The following is a 28000-nucleotide window of genomic DNA, read 5'->3' on the forward strand; positions in this document are numbered from 1 at the left end:
TCATCTGTTTCCCGCTGGTTCTCCTGGCGGGACGTCTCCTCGTGGTCACCGGACAAGCCAACGAGCCCAACCAACCAGAAGCCCTGCCGTCCGCCACACAGACACCAGTAGTCTCTGGTAAAGAGAGCCTGGCGAGGCTCAACGCCAATGACTCCGCTCCTCGTCACATGCGGCCTTTACCGCCGATGTGCTTGGGGCCTACCGAGATCAGAGACACATTTAAGTACATCAACACTGTGGTGTCGTGTCTCGTGTTCATCGTCGGTATCATCGGGAACTTCACGCTCCTAAGAATCATCTACAAGAACAAGGGCATGCGCAATGGTCCCAATATTCTCATCGCCAGCCTGGCGCTGGGAGACCTGCTGCACATTGTGATCGATATTCCCATCAATGTGTACAAGGTGAGAGCAATCAAGCACACGCCAACATAAGATACACACGCGCATGCACCATGCGCACACACGCACGTCCACACAGTGGTCAAGTGGTACAGGGTGAGACACAGGCTGTACTGTAATATTGGGTTCAAAATGTTTTCTCTGTCCACGTACGTCTTACCCGGTCGTACAATCGCATACGAATTGGATGATGTAACTTTATCATACACCTCTGAAGGATGTGTAGTATTACACGTCTTTATCTGAGACCAAGTTGCTCGTTGCGCTATAACAACAAAGGAGAATTATTGATGTTGGTGGTTAGGGGAAATAATGAGAAAATGTAGCAGGTTAGGTGAATTGGGTGTAGTTTAGAGTAAGGGTTAAAGGAAGAGTTAGCTAAAATGCTACAGTTGTCCCCGATGCGACTCGAACATGCAACCTTTGGATTGCTAGACTGTCGTGGCTTTACGCCCACCCATCCTCCCCGACCAACCTCCTACTTTTGTTTCTGTCTCAAGTAACTACATCGTTAGTAGGTGTCATACACTGAGTGCACAAAACATTAAGGACACCTGCTCTTTCCGTGACATAGCTTTCACCTGGTCTGTCTATGATCCCTTATTGGTGTCACTTGTTAAATTCACTTCAGTCAGTGTAGATGAAGGGGAGGAGACGGGTTAAAGAAGGATTTTTAAGCCTGGAGACAATTGAAACATGGATTGTGTATGTGTGCCATTCAGAGGGTGAACGGGCAAGACAAAAGATTGAAGTGCCTTTGAACAGGTTTTGGTAGTAGGTGCCCCTTTTTCCTCCAAACATAACGATGGTCATCATGGCCAAACAGTTCTACTTTTGCTTCATCAGACCTGAGGACATTTCTCCAAAAAGTACGATCTTTGTCCCCATGTGCAGTTGCAAACCGTAGTCTGGCTTTTTTTATTGCGGTTTTGGAGCAGTGACTTCTTCCTTGCTGAGCGGCCTTTCAGGTTATGTCGAGATAGGACTCGTTTTACTGTAGATATAACTGTAGATATAATTACTTTTGTACCTGCTTCCTCCACAAGGACCTTTGCTGTTGTTCTGGGATTGATTTGCACTTTTCACACCAAAGTACGTTCATCTCTAGGAGACAGAACGTGTCTCCTTTCTGAGCGGTATGACGACTGTGTGGTCCCATGTGTTTATACTTGAGTACTATTGTTTGTACACATGAATGTGGATCCTTCAGACATTTGGAAATTGCTCCCAAGGATTAACCAGACTTGTGGAGGTCTACAATTTCTTTCTCAGGTCTTGGCTGATTTCATTTGATTTTCCCATGATGTCTAGCAAAGAGGCACTGAGTTTGAAGGTAGGCATTGAAATACATCCACAGGTACACCTCCAATTGACCCAAATGATGTGAATTAGCCTATCAGAAGCTTCTAAAGCCATGACACAATTTTCTGGAATTTTCCAAGCTGTTTAAAGGCACAGTCAACTTAGTGTATGTAAACTTCTGACCCACTGCAACGGTGCTGGGTTTTCACGCTCAATAGTGTCCCGTGTGTATCAAGAATGGTCCACCCCCCCATGGACATAAAACCAACATGACTCAACTGTGGGAGGCATTGGAGTCAACATGGGCCAGCATCCCTGTGGAACGCTTTCAACACCTTGTAGAGTGACCCACTGGAATTGTGATACAATGAATTATAAGTGAAATATAATTCAATTGTTGGAAAAAATACTTGTGTCATGCACAAAGTAGATGTCCTTACCGACTTGCCAAAACTATAGTTTGTTAACAAGAAATTCTCATTCATTTATATGCAAATGATAGTCTTATACTCAGCTGGCCCCTCCCCGGATGTTGTGTTAAACGCTCTACAACAAAGCTTTCTTAGTGTCCAACAAGCTTTCTCTATCCTTAACCTTGTTCTGAACACCTCCAAAACAAAGGTCATGTGGTTTGGTAAGAAGAATGCCCCTCTCCCCACAGGTGTTATTACCTCTGAGGGTTTAGAGCTTGAGGTAGTCACCTCATACAAGTACTTGGGAGTATGGCTAGATGGTACACTTTCCTTCTCTCAGCACATATCAAAGCTGCAGGCTAAAGTCAAATCTAGACTTGGTTTCCTCTATCATAATCGCTCCTCTTTCAGCCCAGCTGCCAAACTAACCCTGATTCAGATGACCATCCTACCCATGCTAGATTACAGAGACATAATTTATAGATCAGCAGGTAAGGGTGCTCTCGAGCGGCTCGATGTTCTTTACCATTCGGCCATCAGATTTGCATTCAATGCTCCTTATAGGACACATCATTACACTCTGTACTCTGTAAACTGGTCATCTCTGTATACTCGTTGCAAGACCCATTGGTTGATGTTTATTTATAAAACCCTCTTAGGCCTCACTTCCCCATATCTGAGATATCTACTGCAGCCCACATCCTCCACATACAACACCCGTTCTGCCAGTCACATTCCGTTAAAGGTCCCCAAAGCAAACACATCCCTGGGTTGCTCCTCTTTTCAGTTCGCTGCAGGTAGCGACTGGAACGAGCTGCAACACTCCAACTGGACAGTTTTACCTCAATCTCTTAATTCAAAGATTCAATCATGGACACTCTTACTGATAGTTGTGGCTGCTTTGTGTGATGTGTTGTTGTCTCTACCTTCTTGCCCTTTGTGCTGTTGTCTGTGCCCAATAATGTTTGTACCATGTTTTGTGCTGCTACCATGTTGTGTTGCTACCATGTTGTTGTGATGTTGTGTTGCTACCATGTTGTTGTGTTGCTACCATGCTGTTTTGTCATGTGTTGCTGCCTTGCTATGTTGTTGTCTACGGTCTCTCTTTATGTAGTGTTGTGTGTTTTACATTTTTTTATCTAAATTTTATTTTTAATCCCAGCCCCTGTCCCCGCAGGAGGCCTTTTGCCTTCAAGGAGGAAAGCATTGTAAATAAGAATGTGTTCTTAACTGACTTGCATAGCTACATAAAATAAATAAAAATGTTGGAAGCACAGAATTGTCAAGAAAGTAATTGTATACTGAAGCATTAATGATGTCCACATACTTTTGGCCATGCAGTGTAGGTCTGTATCACAGTAGCTATAGGTCACTGTATCACAGTAGCTATAGGTCTCTGTATCACAGTAACTATAGGTCTCTGTATCACAGTAGCTAAGTCTCTGTATCACAGTAGCTAAGTCTCTGTATCACAGTAGCTAAGTCACTGTATCACAGTAGCTAAGTCTCTGTATCACAGTAGCTATAGGTCTCTGTACCACAGTAGCTAGGTCACTGTATCACAGTAGCTAAGTCTCTGTATCACAGTAGCTAAGTCTCTGTATCACAGTAGCTAAGTCTCTGTATCACAGTAGCTAAGTCTCTGTATCACAGTAGCTAAGTCTCTGTATCCCAGTAGCTAAGTCTCTGTATCACAGTAGCTAAGTCACTGTAGCTAAGTCTCTGTATCACAATAGCTATAGGTCTCTGTATCACAGTAGCTAGGTCACTGTATCACAGTAGCTAGGTCTCTGTATCACAGTAGCTATAGTAACTAGGTCTCTGTATCACAGTAGATATAGGTCTCTGTATCACAGTAACTAGGTCTCTGTATCACAGTAACTATAGGTCTCTGTAATCACAGTAGCTATAGGTCTCTGTATCACAGTAACTATAGGTCTCTGTATCACAGTAACTATAAGTCTCTGTATCACAGTAACTAGGTCTCTGTATCACAGTAACTATAAGTCTCTGTATCACAGTAACTAGGTCTCTGTATCACAGTAACTATAGGTCTCTGTATCACAGTAACTAGGTCTCTGTATCACAGTAACTATAGGTATCTGTATCACAGTAGCTAGGTCTCTGTATCACAATAACTATAGGTCTCTGTATGACAAGAGCTATAGGGCTCTGTATCACAGTAACTATAGGTCTCTGTATCACAGTAACTATAGGTCTCTGTATCACAGTAGCTAAGTCTCTGTATCACAGTAACTAGGTCTCTGTATCACAGTAGCTATAGGTCTCTGTCTCTCTCTATCCATAGATTAGAGCCTAATTTATTGATTTCAATGAACTGATTTTCCTTATATCAACTGTTGCTCAGTAAAATCGTAGAAAGTGTTGCACGTTGTGTTAATGTTTTGGTTCAGTATCTGTACATTTGGCTGTGGTAGGCCTGTGTGTGAGAGCGAGAGATACATTCCATGTCATCTCAGCAAGCCATGACACCCACAATCTCAGATTGTTCTGAAATCGTTTCTGTAGTTAGAAACGGATAAGTTGAGCATTCCTGAAACATATATTTTGTCGAAATATAATTTGATCTCTGAGATATTAAGCGAATTGATCGCACCAAAAATTTTATTTTATGAGATGTATAATATGGTGGTGGAAATACCACTTGTGGAATATTCCCATCAATATCTATGGCCAATTGGTTGGAACCCTAGCTACTAACTTATCTCTCTGTACAGGGGGAAAAAACATCACCCCCCCGCCCTACCTACAAGGTGTTGAAGGTGTTCCACAGATGTCCTTCAAGTGGTGGACCATTCCTAATACACAGGGGAAGCTGTTGAGCGTGAAAAGCACAAACCGTGTCGCCACCTACCAACTACCATACCCCCGTTCAAAGGCACTTAAATCTTTTGCCTTTCCCATTCACCCTCAAAGCTTCTTCTCTAGCCTGTCTCCTCCCCTTCATCTACACTGATTGAAGTGGATTGAACAAGTGATATCAATAAGGGATCGTAGCTTTCACCTGGATTCACCTGGTCAGTCTGTGTCATGGAAAGAGCAGGTGTTCCTAATGTTTTGTACACTCGTTGTTGGGTTAGGATTGGTGTGGGATGTGTGGGGTCCGTTGATGTCTTTTGACAATGTCTCATGTCTTACGCATTATAAATACATTTTTAAAAAATGGTTCAAATTGGATGTTTATTGAATAACATATGAATCTAAATTAAAATGGTCAATTTGGGTGCAATCGATTATCTTAATTTGCTCAGAGATCATGATGAATGTTGCAGGAATGCTAATCGTATCTGTTTCTAACAACGTGAACAGTTTCAAAACAATCTGAGATGGTGGGTGTCGAAGTCCTCTTTCTTGTTTTTTTTGAGGTGGAAGGACCCTGGATAGAGTACTACAGATATTTGGGTAATGGGAGGCCAAACTTTACATTATGAAATGCATACCAGGAGAATCTATCTGTGTGCTGTAGAGATCTGACCACCACATATGATTCCAATACAGTAGGGTGAGATTGACCCTCAATGCTGATCTAGGGTCAGTTTGGTGTTAACCTCCACATGTGATCACAACAGGCCTCATAAGCAGTTAGAGCTTCTTGTCTTTTACTCATGACTGGTAAATGCATCTAAACTTTCATTGTTTAAACAATATCATGAAGTAGATTCATAGCGTGAAATGCATAGTGCGAAATGTTGTGCTGATGCTTTATTTTAATGGGCCGCTAGCCTATTTACAAAATATTTACATAGAAATGACATGGTAATCATTAAATACCATATGGTTAATATAACTACATGACAGATCATTGGGAATAACCCTGATTTCTCTATCTTTACCCCTAGCTCCTAGCCGAGGATTGGCCGTTTGGTGTAGGTCTGTGTAAACTAGTGCCGTTTGTCCAGAAAGCTTCAGTGGGCATTACTGTGCTGAGCTTGTGTGCTCTGAGCATTGACAGGTATGCAAACACGCACACGCGCACACACAAACACACACACACACAGTTGCATTTATCGACTACCCAGAAATGGTTGCCCTAATGTTTCTCCCCCTCTGCTCCCACACCCAGGTACCGCGCGGTAGCGTCGTGGAACCGTATTAAGGGGATCGGTGTTCCCAAGTGGACGGCTATAGAGATCGCACTCATCTGGCTGCTGTCCATACTGCTGGCGGTCCCCGAGGCTATAGCCTTCGACATGCTCGCCATGGACTACAAGGGAGAGCACCTCCGCATCTGTCTGCTACACCCCATGCAGAAATCAGACTTTATGAGTGTGCGTAGACACACACACGAGTACACACACATACAGTACGCACACAAGCAAGAACCGCACGCACGCACATCGAGAGCATGCACACAAACAAGAGTGGTCTATAGGGAGTGTCCCTGGTCGGGGCCTGGTCTGGGAAAGCGGCAGTGTGCCGACTCTCCCCTTGTTTTTAAAAAATCAATCACTTGACTTTTGAGGCCCCCGTTTGTCTGGATAAGGAGGTTTGAGTGTGAGTGTGAGTGTGCGTGTGCGTGTGCGTGTGCGTGTGCGTGTGCGTGTGCGTGTGTGTGTGTGTGTGTGTGTGTGTGTGCGTGCGTCTCAGAGTGCCCAATAGATGATAGGTTGAGCTTTTGTAGTTGTCGTCCCAAAGAGGTTTTAGATGAAGTGATGTGTTACCAGAAGTGAACTACGTTACCCAGACCCTTTGGGGTTCCTCCTTCTCATGCTTCTTCACTTCCCTCATACTTCAGCATTAGGATTTGGCTCCCAACCAGAACCAGTCAGACTCAGATTTTCTCTACAGTCCGTGGCTCTTTCTAAAGGGGAATTTTGCATTGTGAACTGCAGTAGTCTTAAACAGAGTTTCCATTTATCCGGTGTGCCCTGTATTCATTGGTGTTTTCTCTGTGTGTCGCCCAGTTCTATAAGTCAGCTAAGGACTGGTGGCTGTTCAGTGTGTATTTCTGCCTCCCTCTGGCCGTCACCGCCGTCTTCTACACCCTGATGACTTGTGAGATGCTGAGGAAGAAGAACGGAGTCCAGATCACCCTGAGTGACCATCTCAAACAGGTAACCTCTCTCTTCACCCTTTATCTGCATCCTAAATCATTTAGATGGGCCTCTTTTACTTCTGACGGGCACTGGAGCCAGGTAGGTGGATTAGTTGGCTGATCGATTGATCTCTGTGTGTGTAGAGGCGGGAGGTGGCTAAGACAGTGTTCTGCCTGGTGCTGGTGTTTGCTCTATGCTGGCTGCCCCTCCATCTCAGCCGCATCCTCAAGCTCACCATCTATGACGAGAAGGACCCCAACCGCTGTGAACTGCTCAGGTGAGGAATATCTTTGTGCCCCACTCGCTCTACGCTGACCTTAATATTGTAAATAGGAGATGAAATAGCATGTTGGGTGTGTGTGTGTGTGTGTGTTTCTCCTAGTTTCTTCCTGGTGCTAGACTACATCGGGATCAACATGGCGTCTCTTAACTCCTGCATCAACCCCATCGCTCTCTACATGGTCAGCAAGCGTTTCAAGAGCTGCTTCAGGGTAAGACAGACACACACACACACACACACACACACACACACACACACACAGCATCTAAACAGCGTGCCAAAATAGGGTTAACGCCTGATGGGCTTGTATGTATGTACAAAGAGCTAATGTTCTCTATCTCTATCTCTAGTCATGCCTGTGTTGCTGGTGTCTGCCAGCGGAGATGTTGATTGATGAGAAGCAGTCCTGTATGAAGCTCAAAGTCACAGACCGGACCGACCAGAGCAACTCACGTGCTACTAACAAGTACACTTCAGCATGAGAGGGGCCCCGCACGCGCACTCAATGAAGTCTCGTATTAGTGCTCTAAAGGACTAATTGAAGATCAGTCATGTAACCTGATCCTGACCGAAACCATTATGAGACGGCCATAAGATGTGTCCTAAGAAGTGCCCTTACTCAGTAGATGTAGTTTTAAACCGCCAGGAGAAAATAAGTGCCCTAAAGGACTGATCCAGCGAAGTCTCCTCTGATTGGAGGAAGAAGTACTCAAATGTACTTAAACCCACAAGTGTTGCGGACAAGGGTCCCTCAAAGTTTTGGTTCAGAATAAACTGTCAAATCGCTAGAAATTAGTTTACTTTATGAAAATCTGTTCATTTAGGAAATCTGTTCTCAAGTATTCCCACAAATACATCTGAAAAAGAGTCTCAATGTAATTCAAGATGTGAAATTACAGGGGGGGGGGGGGGGTCTCTCTTTTTGGGCTTAGTTGTGGTCAGTTTGCAGTGTATAAATGATGTTCCAGACCCCTGACCATCCACTACGACAAAAACCGTCCCGCGGCTGAATCTAGTTGTCTACCCCTGGTCTAGAATGTTTAGCTGGGAGAGTGTTGATGGAGAAGAGGATCATTTGGGGAAAAAATGAGTGTAGGGATAGAGGTTCAATGCATACAATCAGATATTATTGATGATGAATGGCACAACATAGGGTTGTCATATTGTGGAGAAATGACACTGCCGGTTGTGACTCCCCCTGGTTATAACCTCTGTAGGAATGTTCATAAGGTACACGATATCAGGCAAACCCAAAGGGGCTGTGGCAGAGGCGTCATAGTGAAAATGCCTGAGGTTGAGACATAGGGAACGTTATATGAACATTGCAAGAAGGTTGAAATATTGTACTGTATGATATATTTGCGGCTTTTTTTAACATATCCTGTATACTACTCTGAATTCAAGGACTTAAGAATGAATTCACTTTCACGCCTTTGCTAAATTGCTTTTACACTATTTGATATTGCTAGGGTTTGACTTGGATAGTTTGCTATGGCATCTTTGAATGTTTGTCTTCATGTTCTGTATCGCTACTAGGATTGATCTGTTTCTCATTAAACTGCTGATCTGATTGGGTCTGACTTCGTGTGAGGCAATCGCAAATGGCAGCACTTTCCAAACATTCTCACAATAGGTTTATGGAAAAAACAGTTCCGAGTTTGTCTCATGTATGATTCTTTTAGTATTCTGTAGCTTTGTGGACTGCCATCCAATTGTAAAAACAGATTGATTTCTTATGATTGAATAGCGAGGGTGACAAGCCAGAGACGGTTATTGGGGACTTGGATGAGAGGGAGAGGATACATTTGAAGTAGTTCTTCTCTTCATATGCCTTGCAGTTCTGTGTTTTTCTGTCTTATAGAGTCAGGAATCGGATGCTGTGACTGCATGTGGAGCGCTGTGTTGATGCTGTTGTACACTGAGTGTACAAAACATTAAGAACACCTGCTCTTTCCATGACATAGACTGACCAGGTGAAAGCTATGATCCCTTATTGAATCCACTTCAATCAGTGTAGACGAAGGGGAGGAGACGGGTTAAAGAAGGATTTTTAAGCCTTGAGACAATTGACAATTGGATTGTGTATGGTGTGCCATTCAGAGGGTGAACGGGCAAGACAACAGTTTCGCGTGTGTATCAAGAATGGCCCACCACCCAAAAGACATCCAGCCAACTTGCCACTGTAGGAAGCACTGGAGTCAACAAGGGCCGGCATCCCCGTGGAAAGTTTTCGACACCTGGTAGAGTCCACGCCCCGGCCGAATTGAGGCAGTTCTGAGAGGAAAAGGGGTTTGCAACTCAACATTGGGAAGGTGTTCCTAATGTTTTGTACACAGTGAATATAGTGTACATAGAAGTCCTGTGGTTGTGATGACGTGCCTGCCTCTTTCCTACCCTTTGCTTACCTCTATCTTTTTCATTTTCCCCCCCCAAAAAAAGAATATCAGGAGAGAGAAAGACACTCAAAGTAGACGTCCTAGACATCAACCGATCACTGCAGTTGACCCCAGATGCAAAACTGCATTAAACCAAATCCTGAGCCAGTACAGATAATGTACCGTACTTGAATTAGGACTGGTGACCACAGCGTGCGCCCGTCAGGAGTTGATTGTACTTCAATGAAGTCAATGAGTCAAATCTCCCTAAAGACAAACTACTGTAACGTAAACTTGAATCTCACCACCCCAAACCCTTCGGGGTTTTTTTATTTTTATTTTTTATTATTGTTTACTCCACAACCCTTTTTCTTCAGAGCTGTTTCGCTGCCCCCCCTCGCAGTACAGAGTGTGACCAAAGGCCCCCATCATGTGAGACAGAACGCTTCTTTGACCTGGGAATGTCCCTTCGGGCTAATGCAGTGTCACGCACGTCACATTACCCATGAAAGACACCCACTGTCCATTCACCCCTATCCTTCTCTCCCTCTATTCCTCCCTATCTGCTGTCATTATCAACAACGGTGCCAGTGATGAGTTCTGATGGTTGGAAAACAGTGTGCTTTCACAGCTCCTTGTCGAATCAGTGCCCAGCAATGAACCCCGCACTGATGGCAGCATTAGAAGATCAACAGACGAGCCTTACCATCCAAGTCCATCTCAGCCCTTCTGTTTCTCATTACCCACACAGCAGGCCCTGGCTACACTCTGCCCCTGTACTGCTCTTCAGCTCACTCTCCTGTTGATAAAGAAAAGAGAGATGCTACGGGTGTGTCTCTCCCTTAGCCTCAATCGCCATATTCTGATCTGTCCACGCGTCTCTGTCGTTCTCTCTCCCTCTCTTCTCACAAGACATCCCCGCTGTGATGTCACACACCGTCAGACTATTGAGCCCATAGCACTGACTTATCATGTGACACAGAGGGTTTTTTAGATAAGTAAATCTAGGTTTATATGAATCTATAGTGTGATCAGGACACAGGTATGGCCGTGCACAGACACACATTGTGCTAAGTGTGCGAAGGGGAGAGTGTGTCCATCTGGCCAAATATACATGAACATTTACACTGAACAAAGAAGATAGACCTGCAGAGTGTGTGTGTGTGTGTGTGTGTGTGTGTGTGTGTGTGTGTGTGTAGGTTGTGAAGGAGCAGAGAACACATACGCTCACTCTCCTGGCTCTGCAGTAAAATCACTTCAAGGCAAACTTTTTGAAATAACCCAAAGTCACGATCCTCACTCACTCAAGAGAATGCCAAACAAAGTTGTGTGTGTGTGTGTGTGTCTTATGCACACGTGTGTATGAAGTTTCAAATAGAAACAGAGAAGAGTAGAGCAACCGTGCCACAACTTTGATCCAATGCTTTATAACTAACTCATGGACATATGAACAACAAGCTGGGCACACCAAGTCTTATGTGGATACATACAGTAAATCCAGGGAAAACGACCCTGGCTGAGTTCTAAAGAACTAGTAGAGGGTCAAGTCAAGTGTTCATGCCAACAGAGGGGATTGATCAGTTTGGTTTGATGATTTATTGAAAAATTCCTTCTGGGTTTTCTCCCTGTATTCTCCGTTATAAGAGTAATGGTCAGACCCCTCTGACAGGTTCTGTCTTTCTATGTCCAAAAACCTGTCGTCTCCATTTACACCCTTTTATTGGCGGTGCAGGGTAGCCTAGTGGTTAAGAGCGGTGGGGCAGTAACCGAAAGGTTGCTGGTTTGAATCCCAGAGCCGACTAGGTGACAAATCGGTCTGTATACCATTGAGCAAGGCACTTAACCTTAATTGCTCCTGTAAAGTTGCTCTGGATAAAATGACGAAAATGTAATTGTCAAGGGATATGATATCAAATTTTGCCATAAAACAGAACACAATTTGCAAATACCCCAACATTTGATATCGTATCTATGTACCGACTGAAATAAAGATATCTTCACTACGATCTGTCTCTTTGAATGAACTCCTCAGATGATCTATATCTGTGTATGTCTATACCTGTATGTGTTTCCTGAATCTGAAGGAGAAAAAAAAAGACCTGACAAAGTCCTGAAGTGTGTAATTTCAGAGGGTGGAACAGAAGTGGCTCCAGGAGTTATCATGGAAAGGGAGACTGTCTACAGAAGGTAGTGACACGCACGCAATCAGATTGTGCGACTACAATATGTCCTCTGCTACTGTATGTTAACAGTAGGGGAGTGTACCTATCTTTTTGGGCCAAACCAACAAATTCTCGGACCCCAGTTCATACTCAGCAGCGGTGGAGGCTGTTGCAGGGAGGTCAACTGGAATGTCATCGAACACATGGAAACCACGAGTTCGATGTTCTTGATACCTTTCCACTCAGACTTCTCCGGCCACTAACACGAGCCCGTCCTCCCCAGTTAGCGTGCCATCAACCTCCTGTGCTTAACAGATAAAAGGGGGGAGGGGGGAGGAAGATGGGGATAAAAAGAGAGATAAAAGCAGAACATTGCCTTTACTGGCACTGGAAAAAGTTCTGTCTAAAACCAAGTATTGTATGCTCACTGGCATCCCATTCTGTTTTCTATGTGGCGTGGCGGCCCGATGCTGCCCTACCATACACACGCAACAGCAGACATGACTCAGGTCGAGAGGAATGCCTCATACAGGCCAGAGGGAATAGATGCTTTAGCGTGTACTGTGTAGTGGTGTTCCCTTTTGAGAGATTAGAGACCGGCTTGAAAGCCTGACATGAGCCTATCGGATAAATGTAAACTCAGTGTGTGTACATTGCAGTTAACCTCGTTCCAGTCAAGTCAGATTAGCGGTGTCTTTAAAAAGAGGAAGGATAGGCCTATGTTGAATTATACATGACTGTATTAGCAGAGGGCCTACAGTTCTACAGTCCTTGGAATAAACACGTGTCCTGTGCACGCTGGCCAATAGGGAGTGCTAGTGACCATGTATTAACTAGGCAAGTCAGTTAAGAACAAACTCACATCTTTACAATGATGGGCCTCCCGATCACGGCCGGTTGTGATACAGCCCGGGATCAAACCAGGGTCTGTAGTGACACCTCTAGCACTGAGATGCAGTGCCTTAAACTGCTGCACCACTTGCCCGAGGGGTGTTTGTGTGCACTGTGCATGTACGGTATGCTTGCTCTACCTTCTGTACCTTTTGCATTGCAAATATACCTGTGTTTACCTTTGCTTCTTGCTGACAATGGTCTTTGCCGGGGGTTACCTACCACAGGGCATGTGGCCAATCAGAATTCACTGTGGGAAGGGCCCGTAGGGTCAGTGCTTTTTGGGATCCTTGAGACATCCCTACCCTAAACCCTAACCCCCTAACCTTACCCTAGCCTGATAGGGATTCTTCGGGAGTTTACTTCCCCAGAGTCAGATGAACTCATGGATACTATTTTTAAGTCTCTGCATCCAGTTTGAAGGAAGTTAGAGGTAGTTTCGCGAGCCAATGATAAATAGCGTTAGCGCATAGACTGGAGGTCTATGGTATTTACTAGCACGCTAGCAGTTACCATAGACTGCCAGTCATTGTGCTAACACTAGTTAGAAACTTCTGTCATGACGTTGCCCTCTTTGGACACAGCGAGCACCATCCCCCTACCTCTGCACCATCTCTCTCTGTCTCCTACACCCAGGCTGCTGTGGTCAGAGAGGTCGTAAATTCCTGGAGGAGATGATCTCCTCATGGCCACAGTATAGAGAGAGAGTGAGTTTTCATAGAGAGAACAAAGGAATTTCTTCGACCTCACAGAACTGGAGGTCTGAACAATATTTATGTTCTGGAGAATGTATAAAAGATCGGTGAAGAATCCAGCCACGAACTGGTCCGTTTGGTACAATTTTGTGAAACTCGTGAGAGACAAAACGGCCACATTACCATAACGCTGTTTATACATTAGCCTCAGTTATGAGGCCTACATCTAATTGTTGTACAAAATGAATGAGTAAAGATGATACTATTTGTGAAATGATGTGATGCTATGTAATGATGTTGATGTGAGAGAATTGTATTTCTGTTTAAAGTTTCACTAAGTCATTGGCACGCCCCCAGGGGCACAGACAGGACCTGGCGTCATGAGACAACCCCTTTCGATGTTCCGAATAAAACCCCCACCTGGGTTTTCTATCACCAGACCAGCTTACCTCGATAACGAGAGGGCCAAGGTTTGAGACCAGACCAGTACCTCTATCACAGAGGGAAATAAGGGTTTGAGTAGATTGCTGAATCTTTTAACCATCCCACGTGGTTAAACTCTTAGACTATCGATACCGACAGAATAAGAGCAAGTCTTTGATATTAATTACTAGTCTGCAGCTAGGAATTCGGTATCATTGAACGCGAAGACCGACAACCGCCAAAACATCTATTCTACAACGACATGAATGAACGTCACTCTGAACTATCCATTCTAACCACGACAGAGAGAGAGAGAGAGCGAGAGAGAGAGAGAGAGAGAGAGAGAGAGAGAGAGAGAGAGAGAGAGAGAGAGAGAGAGAGAGAGAGAGAGAGAGAGAGAGAGAGAGAGGGCGGACAAACTCTCCAACAGAAACAAACTTTCCAACAGAGATCCCGATGACACACTGAGCGTAAATATATATATTGATTGCAATTATTCCCGAATGAGTGAGCGTTCATGTGCAAAGGATTAGCGTTTCAATTGTTATAATTATCAACTCTGTAGTGTCTTCTCAGCTGACCCCCACTCCCCTTTTGTCTAACAAGCCGCCATGCCGGTTTAGCCCACTAGGCCACGTTCCTCTATCATTTCTTTGTAACCATATCTACTTTGTTTGTTTGTGTAATGCATTTCTGTGAGTACTTAGTTAGTAAATAAATCATTTTAAGACTATTGATGTATGGATGACTCATAGTGAAGACTGGGTTCATTCAGATAACCAACAATTTAAGAATAATTCATTAATCAGAAGACTAAGTGATCAGATATTAAAATATCTGAAAGTTATACTAGGAAAATTCTAACATTGTAATCTGAATATTTTCCTTGGTGCCCCGACGTCCTAGTTAATTACAGTTACATGATTAAGTAGTTTAACCACCTAATAATAATTACAGAGAATTTTTGATAAAGATTCATCTTCAGCTGAAAGATGCCAAAGACACGACACTTCCTTCAAACTGCAAGCAGAGAGATAAAAGTGTATCCGTGAGTTCATCTGATTCTGCGATGGTAGATAAAGGGCTTCATTGCCAAAATCTTGAAGTATCCCTTTAACCCTTGCCTTAAACATGTAACATTTCAACCAATGGGGTAGGGACATCCCAGGGATAGCAGGGGGGCCCTTAGGGGAAAGAGGAAGCAGAGCAGTAGTCTGCGGAGTCGGATGAAGTCACCCCTTGGATACTGATTGGAGGTCAGTTTGGTGTTTTCCCACCCAACTAGTTATTGTTAGAAGTTTGTGAGGGTAAGCTGACGGTAAATTTAACCCATTTTGGCAGGATACTGTATCTGCCTCTAAAGTGTGAAGATGAACATGTGGGAATGGGTCGTTTCGTTACTGATCGTCATTTTGACTGACGGGTTTCGATATCCCTTCATCACGATTACATTACAACTCACGGCCCTTTACACTATGTATACGGGTTGAACGTTTATTTCGGCTGTATAGTAACATGCTATACATGACGTCAGAGCTCCGCTTCACATCACTGTGTGGGTTTTGACTCACAGCCGCTCTGAACTTTAGCACCGCGGGAGACAAGAAGTTGACCCCATCCCTTCCGTTAATAGGGCAACTTCTTGCGAACGTTGTTGTCTGAGTGAGGGAAATGCTACGAATAAACAGGGCTCAATGTATTTTGAAAGAGGAGACGTTGAGGATTATAATAAATACCCCATTGGGCACACGCTGAATTGAATCAACGTTGTTTCCGCATCATTTCGATGACATGACGTTAAACCGACGTGGAATAGAGGCCTGTGCCGTGGAATTGACGTCTGTGCCCAGTGGGACTGCCTTGATGTCATACAAGCAAGCCAAACACCCGAGTCCAAATTTGCACTTCACATTTCCATATCATAAAATGAACGTCATATACAGTGTTAAAAACATGTTTATCACTATGTTTAGTGTATAGTTACAAGATGACATGGCCTCATACCCTGGGTTGTTCTGAGCAGGACAGAGTTTATGTTTGTCTATTGTGAAGAAAATCCACTGCCTCTGAATGCACCTCATGACTCCTTTCTATACGCACCAAAAATGACCATCAGTTTCTCTGAATTTCCTTGTGAAAGCCTAACACGAAGATCCACAGGAGGTGGGTGGCGACTTAATTGGGGAGGACGGGCTCGTGCTATTGGCTGGAGCGGAATAGGTGGAACGGTATCAAATACATCAAACACATGGTTTCCATGTGTTTGACGCCATTCCATATGCTCCCGTTCCAGCCATTATTATGAGCCGTCCTCCCCTCAGCAGCCTCCCCTGGTAAGATCATATTTTATGTTGGCAATAGAACAAGCTTTCAAATGATGCCAACCTGACCCAGATTGCGATGTACAACGGGCCGTTTTTGGATGGCGTAAACAACAAACGCAACAACAAACAAGACAACTACAAGTGTGCTTGCTCTCGTCCCTCAATGGCACAGCTAGGAGAGCTCAAAGCACCTTCTAGTTGAAGACTAGAATGAAATTACTGAGGAACGGTGGACATTTTGGAGAGGCGTGTGGCTCCCATGATCTCCAAACTGTTCCCTTTCAATTGCTACCATGCTTATGCACATGCATGTCACGTTCTGATCATAGTTCTGTTGTGTTTTCCTTGTTTAGTGTTGGTCAGGACGTGAGCTGGGTGGGCATTCTATGTTGTGTGTCTAGTTTGTCCGTTTCTATGTATGGCCTGATATGGTTCTCAATCAGAGGCAGGTGTTAGTCATGAAATGTACCATCTTACTACCCCAGAAGTCACCTGTCCCCCTTTCACTCCTTCTGTCTCCTGTTTTTAATCTGTCTAAATAAAACATTGAAGGTGGAATCCCACACCCAAAAAAATTCTCCACAGGCTCTGATCATGAATTGTATTTGCATTTCTTAACCATTTGATTGTATGACAAATGTGTGTGTGTGTGTGTGTGTGTGTGTGTGTGTGTGTGTGTGTGTGTGTGTGTGTGTGTGTGTGTGTGTGTGTGTGTGTGTGTGTGTGTGTGTGTGTGTGTGTGTGTGTGTGTGTTTTAATGTTGCCTTTTACATGTACCGAAACCCCTAAAAGTGTTTTCACCACACTCTTAAAAACACCAATATTCAGATTGAAGAACCACTTTGGGTGTTTCAGAGTACTTCTATTCTGTTTTAAAACACTGCGCATCATAAGACTTACATTGGGTTTACATTCAAAAGCCCAAACACCAGTGTGACTGTTAATGATTTACTAGACAAAAACAATGGTATTGTGATAAGAAGGAGGTGGGTGGGCCTGTGTAGTAGCTCGAGATTGAAGTGAAAGTGTTTTGTGCTCTGCAGTTGAACATCGCAGCAACCCTAGGACTGAGGTTGTGAGTTTGGCATCCACGTGAGGAAAACCCAATTCAAGGAGGCTTAGGGTTCTAATGTGTGTTGTATTTTAGAGTTCTTATCGCTCCGTGTTCTATCTGTGTGCCTGTCTGTTTGTTTAGGGCTTTAGAGTATTTACATAAAGTATCCAGGCACCTGTGGCTTTGCAGATGAGAAAGATAAAAAGTTCAACATGCACATGCACACACACACACACACACACACACACACACACACACACAGGGGGTTAAAGAGATTATTCAGGATTTTGGCAAAGAGGCCTTTTATCTACTTCCCTAGAGTCAGCTGAAATCAGATTTTTAAGTCTCTGTGTCCAGTATGAAGTAAGTTAGAGGTGGTTTTGCGAGCCAATGCTAACTAGCATTAGCGCAATGACTGGAAGTCTATGGGTCTCTGCTAACATGCTAGCATGTACCCATAGACTTCAATGACTGGAAGTCTATGTGTATCTGCTAGCATATACCCATTGACTTTCAGTCATTGCGCTTGCGCTAGTTAGCAACTTCCATCAAACTGCACGCAGAGACATAAAAATTATATCTATGACTTCACCTGGCTCTGGGGAATTTATTTTTGAATTTAACCTTTATTTACTAGGAAAGTCAGTTAAGAACAAATCATTTTTTACAATGACAGCCTACCCCGGACGATGCTGGGCCAATTGTGCGCCGCCCTATGGGACTCCCAATCACAGCCAGATGTAATATAGCCTGGTTTTGAACCAGGGACTGTAGTGAAGCCTCTTGCACTGAGATGCAGTGCCTTAGACAGCTGCGCCACTCAGGTCTTCCACTCAGAAGTAGATAAAGGCCCTCATTGCCAAAATCGCAAAGTATCCCTTTAAAATTTGTTGCTCATCAAAACATGTAATGTTATTCAGAGTCTCCCCATAATTTATCCATGTTAGATTGGCTAGGCTTGGTCACCTGGGGCAAAAGAGGAAGCTTATCAGCTTCTTTCCCTGTTCCTCTATCTGCCTGGCCTAGTTCACAATGTGCTTTCTTTATACACACACACACACACACACACACACACACACACACACACACACACACACACACACACACACACACACACACACACACACACACAGGGCATTGAGTGTGTTATGAAGCGTATCACTGTCCCTAAGGGCCTGGCAGCGACATCACAGGCTCTGATATGACTGAAGCCACAGACACAGACATGTGTGTAATAGAGGAACCTTGGGATGGACTGTGTCATGTCCCAAAAGGTCTGAAAAACCTCCTTTTGTCACCATTGTGTGTGTGTGTGTGTGTGTATGTGGGGGGGACAAGTGCAGGAGCCATTTAACAATATTGGGACATACAGAGAGAAACAGAAAACATGGAGAAACGTTACCGGTAACCCAACATTCTAAACCAGCATAATACAAGATGGCAGTCTGGCAGACGTACAACGGAACATTGGTCTCCGTGGTGACAGCCTTTCCCGCGTTATAATAGGCCTCCTCCGCTCCCTCCCTTTCTCTCAGGAGGAAGTGGAGCCCACAGAAAGGGTTGTGCTTCCTGTGCGATAACAGCCTCAGTTGCATCTTGCTCTCTTAGCCGTCATGCACATACACGCACATGCTGTCAGCTTAGAACAGGAAACCCACATTGGGCAGTATGGAGGAGGGGGTTGAACAGTCTTGACTACCAACAGACTACCAACAGGCTTTCCTCTCCATTGTGAACAGTGCTGCCACAAGTGTCAAGTATCACATTATACCCTATGCTATGCAAGCAACAACACATATCACAACAATATCTGCTGAACACAAGCAAAACAGAACAGCAAATGGAGACATTTTCTGTTTGGCATTCCCAGAAGTCTCATGTGAAAACATATTGGCATTCAAAATGCATAGGCATATGACTACAGCATGCATGTCTGCCCTGCGAGCAGCTCTTTGTCTCTCTAGGGAAGTCTCCTCTCTCTCTTTCTCTAAAGGGTTAAGGGTAGAGTGGGAGGAGATCAGGTAAACGCAGGTGTGTAGCATAACAACTGTCGTCATGGTGCCTGTCACCGAGCTGCAACCTGACACCTGAGAGAGAGAGAGAGAGAGAGAGAGAGAGAGAGGGAGGGAGGGAGAAAGAGAGAAGGAGGGAGCAAGGGGACATGGTAGACCAGCAACATCAGAAACAGGATTTTCTAGTGCTAACAGCAGTCAGTAACTGCCTGAAGAGAAGAGGACAGGTGAGTAAACGAGTGGAGAAAATGGGTGACTGAGTGAGTGAACAAATAGGGAGGTGAGTGAGTGGAGGAGAGTCAGAAAGAAACCAGAGGCATACAGGAATGTGTGTGTGTGCTCCTATCTAACTGACATCATGGACAATGCCTGGCGTGAATGCAGAGAGGACAGGCCAGGGCTGGGTTATGGTTGGGGGTTGTGTCTTTCAGAGACAGTGATGATGGTTGTATAAGCACATTTCTGTGGAACAACAGACCAAGTATATGTAACCTAATGATGTAGGACGAAGATGTCAATTTGTCAGATGTAGGTTTGTCAAACTTGTTTGTTGTTTAACAACTAATCCCATATGTGTGAAGATGTGGAAGAAATCCTAACGAGATGAAACACACATCAAATACACAGTCAATCATTATCTAGCCCCTTTTGTGATTCCCCCACCCTTCTCCCTGTAGTAATCTAACCCTGTGTGTCTGTCTGTTAGTTCTGTGCTTATCTCTCATAGCAGCTATTCCAAACACATTCCTGGCATACCGAACCAGAGGAAAAACACTATATCTTGAAATGAGGAGTTTCCTTTCACAGACACACGACACAGACACACCCTAACGCAGATGCCCATTGTGCGACCTGAGCATTAGGACCTCTGAGCAGACACAGCTGCTCGTTTTTGCCTCCCCTACCTCCCTTCCACACATACAGTACACTCATATAACACACACTCATGACTCACTCCGGAAGCTTCTTTCCTGTTGCTGGTTTGGCTTCTTTGGAAGGGGAGATAAGAAAGGAGAGAGAGAGAGAGAGAGAGAGAGAGCAGAACAGAATAAAGAACGTGATAAGAGGAAGGTATATAAATAGTTGCTGGTTGTAAGAGGCCTTGGCTCAGCTTGGCAGACATTGTTTTTGCCCTGGGTCTTCCAAACAGACTGTTGTTCTACCAGCAGAGTTTAGAGAGCCCTGATCATGTGATCCTGTTCATTGTCTGCACTTTGCTCAAGGTGTGTGTTTGATCCGAAAGAGTGTGGTACATGTAGAGTACATGTAGAGTTATCATGCCCTGAAGAACCTTCTCTAATGTTATTTATATACCCCCACCCCTCTGTCTCTGTTCCCTTTTCGCAGGTTACGACCACAGGACCGTTGGCGGCCTACACTTCCTCATCGAAAATAGAAACCGTGAAGAAGAGAAAACAAGTAACTATGCTCTTGTTCAGCACTTCATCTGAGGACCGTCTACTGAGGAGGCCTGCAGGATTTTATCTCGACAATTTTGCCAAGTAGCAAAGCCAAGCCAACACTCACTCTTCTGAGAGGTCTAGCCACTGCGCTGGGGTGAGCAACTGGTTAGCTAGCCGGCTATTTAATTTAGCCAGTTTAGTCACTGTGCTGTTATTCAGCCATGCGGTTGAAAGTCACTCATCCTCAGAAGGACCTGTGAAAGACCACGGACACAGAAAAGGACAAGGGGGGGAGGAAGCTTTGTATACAACTTACTCTGCTCTGGAACTTATGAAACACAGAACCTGTGATTTGACACTTCTAACTCATATCCGGTGCTCTGGGACCTAAAAACGTAGAGGGTGTGAAACTGTTTGGACGTCTAACGTGGAATGCTAGGATGAAGACATCGTAGAGCTGCCATCAGAGTCTCCTGGGATGTCTGCCATGCTGCAGCAGACGGAACTCATCTTTGAGTATGCCAGCGACCGCGTGAATAACGGACTACAGGTGGGAGCGACTGTGTGTGTGTGCATGCGTGTGTGCGTGTGTGTGTGTGTGTGTGTGTGTGTGTGTGTGCGCACGCCAACAGATAAAGCATCAGCGCCTCCTCTGGAATCGCGCGTCAATGTAGAACCACTTGGGGAATCAAGTATCAAAGTGCAGACGAGCTGTATTGAACACAGTGGTAGAGTCGAGACAAACGGTAGCCAGGCATGACACGATGATGACGTCAGCCGTAGTTATTGAAGCATCCCACACCACTGTCCATTAGGAACACACTGAGCTATTTAAAAAAAAATAACAGCGAAAGTAGTCTGCTCACTTACATTTCTCTATCACCATAACATCTAGTCTCGTTTCACTGTATGTCTGTGTACTACAACATCTGCCTAGAGGTTGGAACCTTAAGGCACAGATGTTAGTACACTTTCCCTTGAACTGAGTTTCTGGTAGCCGTACCCAATACCCCTGAATTGATTTACAATATCAAACACTTTGAAAATATCTGAATTTATATGCCCCTAAAGCGTTGGATAGAATGAATTAGAACGGAATTAAAGGGAATGACAGATCATTTGTCCCTCTGTGTTGCAGCTGGATGAGCACTTGGCCTCACCTGCGGTGATAGTGGAGCAGGTCCCACACTCCCACCTGCTCTCCTACTCAGGCCTGGCCTGTGAGCAGACACACACAGACGACCACCTGCTAACAACAGGTAACAACACATGCACACACTTTCCCTGCTCTCATGAAGGGAAAGGGAAGGGCTGGGATTGAGCTGCTGGGCTTTCTTGGCATCATCAACAGCACCCGCAGAGACAGAAACAGGCACAGAGGACTTAACGTTGTTTTGTAGTACTTTAGGAGGCCTATGTTCAGGTAAGATGTTGGCGGTTAGTGTTTAGGGTAAGGGGTCTGGCGTTTTTTAGGATGTGGGTTTAGGCTCCACGGCTTCATTCAGCTCCTGAGAGAAACTGTCAGTGTAAAACAGGAGGGTAATATGCACATAAGTACCAGTGCTGGGCAAAAATAAATAGCTGATGAAGACATCGTACAGTCAGTACATTCAGTGTGATGTATGGAAGGTGGTTAGCCAGTTAGCTAGCTAGCTATGGTAGATAGTTTAGCTACCACACTACAAAGAGATCGCTATGAAGCTAGTTGCTGTGATTGTGGCACATGTACAGTATCACTACTCAAATTTAACAACAGAGCAGTTTCAAATCAATATAGTTTAACCTAACTTAAAACCTCTACTGGATCTGTGTCCCCCCCGTGGGATGGTTGAGCTAACTTAGGCTAATGTGATTAACATGAGGTTGTAACAAGAACATTTCCCAGGATATAGACATATCTGATATGGGCAGAAAGCTTAAATTCTTGTTAATTCTTGCAATGTCCAATTTACAGTAGCTATTTGATTTGATTTATTACAGTGAAAGAATAACATGCTATTGTTTGAGGAGAGTGCACAATTATGAACTTGAAAATGTTTTAATTAACCAGTTAGGCACATTTGGGCAGTCTTGATTCAACATTTTGAACAGACATACAATGGTTCATTGGATCAGTCTTAAACTTTGCACATACACTGTTGCCTTCTAGTGGCCAAAATCTAAATGATGATGGCCTTTCTCTTGCATTTCAAAGATGATGGTAAAAAAAAACTGGAGAAAACTGTTTTTTTTCTTTGTATTATCTTTTACCAGATGTAATGTGTTATATTCTCCTAAATTAATTTCACATTTCCACAAATTTCAAAGTGTTTATTTTCCAATGGTATCAAGAATATGCATATCCTTGCTTCAGGTTCTGAGCTACAGGCAGTTCGATTTGGATGTCATTTTAGTCGAAAATTGGAGAGCGTGAAAGGGTCCGATCCTTGTTTCTAACAAAGCTTAAATAAATACTCTAGCTAGCTGTCTCTGCTCGTGTTGATGAGGGGACTGTAAACTGTCTGTGCACATGCGTACTATGGCCATCGCATTTGGCCCAATCAGAGGAGTTCTCAAATCCAGGAAGTGAAACAAAACACTTCTTCTTGTGGCTGCTGTAGTTTTGGTAAAGTTGATAGTCATGTGGCTCTCTGCAGTGAAACAGTTCATGGAAGTAATTATTGAGTAGCGAGGATCTTAGTCTATGCAAGTAAGTTTGTGGCAAATTGGTTTTGTAACTTTACTTGTCTACTCCTGTAACTGTCTAGCTAGTTAGCTAACCTAACTTTGAACGACCTAATTTAGCAACTAACAACGTTAGCTTCTTTTTTATTTTCTACTTTTAGATAGCTCACTGTCAATCGTTTACCGTGGCATGTTGCAACCTTAGCATCATCTCTGTTAAAGCTAGGATTTGCCAGCTTGCGAATATACAGTTAGACTGTCGTTGTGGAAGAAAGATGGGCTTACTAACAGTGTAGGACACGGTTTCCAAAAACTCTGTGCACATTTTTGCCCTAGCACTACACAGCTGATTCAAATAATCAACTAATCATCACGCTTGGACCATTTTTATCCGCTGTGCAGTGTTGGGGCAGAAAAACAAAACGTGCAACCCTTTGGGTCCCGTGGACTGAGTTTGGGAAACGCAGATGAAGTAGTTAGCTAGCCGCCTTGTTTATTCCCGCTGTCCCATTACTAGGGGTGTGCCTACAGACAGAGCCATTAGGTCATGCTGAGGCATCACACCGTTTCTCTCGATATTGAGCTCCCCTCGTCTCTCTCCATCTCTTCCCTTTAACCCCCCCCCCCCCTCTCTCTCTATCCAGTGGAGGGCAGTGAGAGTGGAGATGAGGAAACCATGGAAACATTGGTGGCAGCTGAGACTCTCCTCAACATGGACTCTCCCGAATCCCTCTCTCTGGACCAACAGCACTACAGTGAGAGAGAGACACACACACACACACACACACACACACACACAGACACAGACAGCTAGTCTTAGCTAGCAGCTCAGTGAGTAACTTGTCTTGACTCGGTCTTTGCGTGAAATTCTCAGATGTCGCTGAACATTTAGCTTGTTGACTACCGTCACCATGTTTCTTGTCTAGGGCAAACAAACATCCATATTTCTGCACTGATTTGGAGCAGATATTGACATCATGTAATCTAATGGTCTCCTTGTAGACCCATTCATTACGCTCTGAGCCCTAACAGTGTGTGTTGGTCTCCTCCCCTCTAGCCCAGCTGTACGTTCCCTCCCTGGATGATGTCATCACATCGCCCGTTACCCACCAGTTGATGGTGTCAGTAGAGGACATTGTGGGAGCTCTGGGCCAGCCGCAGTGGGTCACGCTGCAGAGGGAGACTGTTGCCGAGCAACCGAAGAAGAGAGGTCAGACTGTAATTTGACTTATGTCATTATCTGGCCATGTTTTCAAACTATAAATTGTAATCATAACCTTAGCACATATGTCTGCTCATCAGTTCTGACAATATTACTTATTTTGTGCTTTCTCACATTTCTTTTTATGGACTACTGTCATTGTCACAGTAAAATAAAAACTCTTATGTGTTTCAGGTAAGAAATCCAAAAGGCCTGAATCTCCCACACCGGACATCACATTCAAGAGGGGAAAATACAGCAAAGGTACACACATACATACATACATACATACGCCCAATTTTTCAGTTTTTGATTTGTTAAAAAAGTTTGAAATATCCAATAAATGTCGTTCCACTTCATGATTGTGTCCCACTTGTTGTTGATTCTTCACAAAAAAATACAGTTTTATATCTTTATGTTTGAAGCCTGAAATGTGGCAAAAGGTCGCAAAGTTCAAGCGGACCGAATACTTTCGCAAGGCATTGTACATATACACACATACACACATACATACACACACATATACATACACATACACACACACATATACATACATACATACATACATACATACACACATACACACATATACATACATACATACATACACACATATACATACATACATACATACACACATATACATACATACATACATACATACACACACATACACACACACACACACATACATACATACATACACACACACACACACATACATACACACACACACATACATACATACATACATACATACATACATACACACACACACACACACACACATACACACATACACATATATACACACACCAGAACACTCAATCTCACCTCTCATTTGCCTGTGTTTCAGGTAACACTCTGTATCTGTGGCAGTTCCTGATTGAGCTTCTTCAAGACCGACAGGCCTGCCCCCGCTACATCAAATGGACCAATCGGCATGCAGGGATCTTTAAGCTGGTCAACTCTAAGGCTGTGGCCCGACTCTGGGGCAAACACAAGAACAAACCAGACATGAACTATGAGACCATGGGCCGAGCTCTCAGGTACGCTGTAGTTAACTTACATATTATTATTATTCATTTTAACAAAACTTAACTTTCTATCTGTGGTCCTGCTGGTGTGTATCAAAGCTGACCTCTCTCTGTCTCTAACAGGTACTACTACCAGCGTGGGATCCTGAACAAGGTGGAGGGCCAGAGGCTGGTGTACCAGTTTGCTTCCCTGCCCAAGGACATGGTCTTCATCAGTGGTGATGAAGACCAGGAGGACCAAGGCAATCATGAGGACGATGGAGACGTTCCAGATGACCCAGAGGAAAGTCCGCCCTCCAGCGACCAATCCCTGGACGATTTAGCGTCCTACGAGCATTCTTTCCCTCCTCTTCCCCCCTCCTCTAGACCAGGTTACCAAAGGTCCAGACAGAGCAGCTGTAGTCCGGCAACAGCCCAGTGGCACCAACCCGGCCCAAAATCCGAGTCCCGATCCCTAGCCCAGCGCAGAACAGTTCTTCGACCACTGGGAGGCAGTCTGATCCAGCAGCAGCACCTGCCTATAGTCTCAGCTGAGATGCTGCGCACCCTGCAGAACGTTCAGTCTCTGCAGCCCGGTCAGCACGGGTCGGTCTTCAGAACCGCTCAGCTGCTGGGGAGTATGTGTGAGAGACAGGCTGCTACTGCAGAACAGACCACCAGTCAGATAGTGACTCTGCAGTTACAGCCCGTGACCTGCCCTGTCAAGCAGGGGAAGCTGGAGGTTAAGACAGAGGAGGACCCCGACTCAGGACTGACCAGGGAGTAGGATGCCCCGAGACATCTGATCAGTGTCGGTCGCTGTCATCTCCTCATAGTCAAGACAACTATAGGGGACAGTGATCGAAAAGGAACTGAGAACGATGATGGACAGATGTGATGTGAATTTGATATATTTTACAGATGTGACAGATCTGTATGGTCTTTGTCTCTTACATTCCCTTATGCACCAGAGCCATTTTTCACAGAGAGTTAACCAAATTGTCTTCCATGTTGGCGCCAAGCACTCCATGACGATCACATTCTAATAGGCATTCTAAGTAGAGTGTCATTGTCTTTCAACTCTTGGTACCAACATGGTGGCCATTCGAATTCTCCACCAAAGACGATAGACGAGCACTGGAATCGACAGCCACTCTGCACAACATCCCGCGCTTCTCTCTCTGTTTGCACTTCAGCTTCACTGTATGCACGGGAGCTTGCACACTGCTTTTGTACCCTCTCTATTTTCTTTCCTCTGCCATGATCAAAGCTTTGCACGAATGTTAGCTCTTCACAAGCCATTTATTTGTCCCCGCTCTTACTCTCGCCTACCAAAGTGCCTAAAATCCTCAAACAATTCTGTTCCAGCTTTCACGAAAGACGGCCTTGGTCTGTAGCCCGCGAGCTACTGCATATTGCGCCTAAAACATTGTTTTATGTCTGTGACACTTGATGATCTTCAACACACACTTCACACTGTCACTCACAACAGTAGAAGACACACCATCGGTGCTTGTGGTAAACGTGTCGTAGCTGAGCTGTTCCGGGGGGGGGTACATTCCATAGAGATTGTTATGACGGTTAACTTTCCAGTAACGGCCACAGGCTTTACGTTCACGTTTTCCGGAAATAATGCAAATCTAAATCAAAAGGGGTTTTCTGTGTAATTTCTTCAGCAGTACTGTTGGCTTTGAGATGAAGACGTATTAATGTTGATAACCTGCCTGATAACTTCTCTCCGGCTTGTTTTTTTTTTGGAGAGAGTGAAAGTACTTCTGCCGGAGTCGGTAATGTTCTATCGACACTGATCTAAAGTCAGTTTTGTGGTGTTCTCTGGTTATTATTTGGAGATGGTAAACTGATCCTAGATTTGCCCCTGTGGGCAACTTCTACCCAGTGCCCTTCTGATAGACAGTACCGTTAGCATTCCAGATATGAATTCATGATATGCTGTAGTAGCGATGACTGTGCCTTCTTGGACCGTATATGCCTTGGTTTTTTGTTGTTTGTGTGTGTGTGTGTATATTTGATGTTTTTCTGTCAGTTGTCTCAGGTTTGTATGCGTTTTTTATTTCTGCACACAGTATACATGGTCCCAGTTCCCAAACGTTCTAACTCAGTCTGTAAAGAGGTAAGATGATGTTGGCCTAGACTGATCTATGGTTAGTTTTGCTGTTCCTACGAGGATCCTCTATCTAATATGCCTTGCAAAGCCATAAGACCTTGGCTCCTGATAAAAAGCTGTTTTTTTTCTTTTCCTTTGATAATATTGCCTTGTGCTACTCTGCTTTAGCTGGAAGGCTTTGATATATTTGTTATATTGTGTG

The 28000-nt window shown here is 44.3% G+C and overlaps 2 protein-coding genes across 6 annotated transcripts in view; both read left to right on the top strand.

The window, feature by feature from the left end:
- The window catches only part of LOC110508460 (endothelin receptor type B), a 28648-nt gene extending 19625 nt beyond the window's left edge, over window positions 1-9023 (top strand). For all 3 annotated transcript variants that reach the window (XM_036966693.1, XM_036966691.1, XM_036966692.1), the window contains 7 exons: window positions 1-404; window positions 5977-6089; window positions 6201-6405; window positions 7042-7191; window positions 7317-7450; window positions 7556-7664; window positions 7804-9023. The exon at window positions 1-404 is cut by the window's left edge and continues 40 nt beyond it. In XM_036966693.1, the coding sequence (XP_036822588.1) occupies window positions 1-404; window positions 5977-6089; window positions 6201-6405; window positions 7042-7191; window positions 7317-7450; window positions 7556-7664; window positions 7804-7935 (1247 nt within the window). In that variant the 3' untranslated portion in view covers window positions 7936-9023. The remainder of the gene's footprint in view (window positions 405-5976; window positions 6090-6200; window positions 6406-7041; window positions 7192-7316; window positions 7451-7555; window positions 7665-7803) is intronic.
- A 10453-nt stretch (window positions 9024-19476) lies between these two features.
- LOC110508153 (ETS-related transcription factor Elf-1) lies at window positions 19477-27997 on the top strand. 3 transcript variants are annotated; one of them, XM_036966958.1, is made up of 8 exons: window positions 19477-19616; window positions 20737-21342; window positions 21931-22051; window positions 24101-24211; window positions 24514-24666; window positions 24853-24921; window positions 25514-25706; window positions 25818-27997. In XM_036966958.1, the coding sequence occupies exons 2-8, from the start codon at window positions 21271-21273 to the stop codon at window positions 26458-26460; spliced, it is 1362 nt and encodes a 453-aa protein (XP_036822853.1). In that variant the 5' UTR covers window positions 19477-19616; window positions 20737-21270; the 3' UTR covers window positions 26461-27997. The 3 variants fall into 3 exon arrangements, with proteins under 3 accessions (XP_036822853.1, XP_036822854.1, XP_036822855.1); XM_036966959.1 differs by lacking the exon at window positions 19477-19616 and adding an exon at window positions 20438-20612; XM_036966960.1 differs by lacking the exons at window positions 19477-19616; window positions 20737-21342; window positions 21931-22051 and adding an exon at window positions 23268-23481.
- The last annotated feature ends 3 nt before the right edge of the window (window positions 27998-28000 follow it).

This window comes from Oncorhynchus mykiss, chromosome 28, assembly GCF_013265735.2.
Source record: "Oncorhynchus mykiss isolate Arlee chromosome 28, USDA_OmykA_1.1, whole genome shotgun sequence".
NCBI lineage: Eukaryota > Metazoa > Chordata > Actinopteri > Salmoniformes > Salmonidae > Oncorhynchus > Oncorhynchus mykiss.

Coding starts and splice junctions, on each gene's coding strand:
- LOC110508153 (XM_036966958.1), top strand. CDS start 21,271: ATGTCTGCCATGCTGCAGCAGACGGAACTCATCTTTGAGTATGCCAGC. Junction 21,343..21,930: donor GCGTGAATAACGGACTACAG/GTGGGAGCGACT, acceptor TCTGTGTTGCAG/CTGGATGAGCACTTGGCCTC. Junction 24,667..24,852: donor CGAGCAACCGAAGAAGAGAG/GTCAGACTGTAA, acceptor TATGTGTTTCAG/GTAAGAAATCCAAAAGGCCT.